The sequence below is a fragment of the Bison bison genome, unplaced genomic scaffold (assembly GCF_000754665.1).
Source record: "Bison bison bison isolate TAMUID 2011002044 unplaced genomic scaffold, Bison_UMD1.0 scf7180017864289, whole genome shotgun sequence".
Classification (NCBI taxonomy): domain Eukaryota; kingdom Metazoa; phylum Chordata; class Mammalia; order Artiodactyla; family Bovidae; genus Bison; species Bison bison.
The window spans coordinates 3,263,147-3,264,747 of record NW_011494861.1 but is presented as its reverse complement, the minus strand read 5'-3'; the positions used below and the strand labels follow the sequence as shown (position 1 = coordinate 3,264,747).

The following is a 1,601-nucleotide window of genomic DNA, read 5'->3' as shown; positions in this document are numbered from 1 at the left end:
CCGACCAGGTGGCCCCAGGCGGCCGCGCTTTCCGCCTGGCGCGCCTGCCAGGATCCGCCCGTGGTGATGATGGAGGAAGAGGAATGGTCCGAGGAGCAGCAACGCTTCTCTTACCTACAGGTACAGGAGAATGGGGTCCTGGTGGGGCTGGGGAAGGACGGCGTCGAGATTCTGCAAGGAAAAAGGCGCCGCCTCAGCCCAGCCTCGTCTTCGTACCCAGGCCCCGGGTCGGAGGTCGAGCTCGGCCACCTCCGGCCTCTGGCGCCTGCGCATGAGCTGACCCAGCTGCCGCGGGGGGTGCTGGGAGACGGTTTCCTTGGTTTGGCGGGTCGGAGCTTGGGGTGGCTGAGTGAGAGGGAAGATTCGGGGAAAATACCTGCCGTGCACCGGGAGTCCGGCGGCGGAGGCCCCTCTGGCTTTGTGACAGGCTCAGTCTCCTCGGACAGGGTTGTTCTGAGGCACGCGTCAAGAGCTCTAAAAATGTTGGCTCCTCTAATCGGTGCGTCCATCCTGCGGGGGAGGAGACGGCCTCGGAACCTGGTGTAAACGCGGCCGTCCGGCTCCGGAACCCATCGGATATGGGTTCGAATCGCGACTCCGCACAGAGTGTTGTGTTGACTCTCCCCGAACTCATTTTCCTAGATGGAAAAATCAGGGTGATAATAACCAGCTCTCGGCGTAGTTGCTGGTATTCAGTCTTTCAGTCAGCACCGCGAATAAATACCGTGTGGGAGAGTCGTGAGAAAAACCAAGAATCTCAGAGCATTAACCGAGGAGAATTGAGAATGAGCTCAGGAAAGGGGCGCTTCCTAAATTTCAGAAGCTGTTTACCCACCGCCTCCCTTTGTTTTGAAGTTCGAGCCTTCAGAAAAGGTTGCAAAATTAGCGCATTCATCACACATGTGCCCCTCACCTCGATTAACCGGTTAACATTTTGCTGTATTTGCTGCCTTCTTTTCTCGAAATTATTTGAGAATTAAATACACTTGATGCTTCACCTTTAAATTTTAATGCTTTAACATGCTTCTTCCAAGAACAAGGTCATAATCTCTGATCACATTCAGGAAGCTTGATAATTGATAAAATCCTATTATCTAATATGAATCCATATTCAATTGTCCCAAAGATATTCTTTCATGGTCTTTTTTCCTTCACCCAGGATCCAGTCCGGGATCATGCATTGTGTCTAGTCCTGGCTTTGGTCTCTCTAGGAACAGTTCTTCACCTCCTTTGGGTTTCATGATATTGATGGTTTCAAAGAGTCCATTCATGGCAAAGATGTGGGAGATAAACTCTTTGAGAGCAGGGACTGTTCTTTTTCAGTTTTGTGTTCTCAGCCCCTAGTACAGAGCCTAGCTCTCAACAGACAATAAATGCCTACTGAATAAGTGAGTCAGGCAGCAAAGATGGACTGAGAAATTTGAACCTCATCCTCTGTGCAGTGGTGACCTGATGGAGGATCCCACTGTTTACTCAGCCAGGTGTTCTTGGTTCTTAGTTCTAGGTGGACAGCCATGAACAGTACTGAAGGGCCCTGCCCTTGAGGAAATTAGAGTCTAGTGACTTACCCTCTGACCCAAGCCGGTGGCTCATTGGTAAAA

The 1,601-nt window shown here is 51.3% G+C and overlaps 1 protein-coding gene across 1 annotated transcript in view; it reads left to right on the top strand.

Annotated features, from left to right (window-relative positions):
• The first annotated feature begins 6 nt into the window (after positions 1–6).
• LOC104995853 (centromere protein S) overlaps positions 7–1,601 on the top strand; it is a 14,315-nt gene continuing 12,720 nt past the window's right edge. The window contains exon 1 of the mRNA XM_010849904.1: positions 7–120. Coding sequence (XP_010848206.1) covers positions 67–120 — 54 coding nt within the window. The 5' untranslated portion in view covers positions 7–66. The remainder of the gene's footprint in view (positions 121–1,601) is intronic.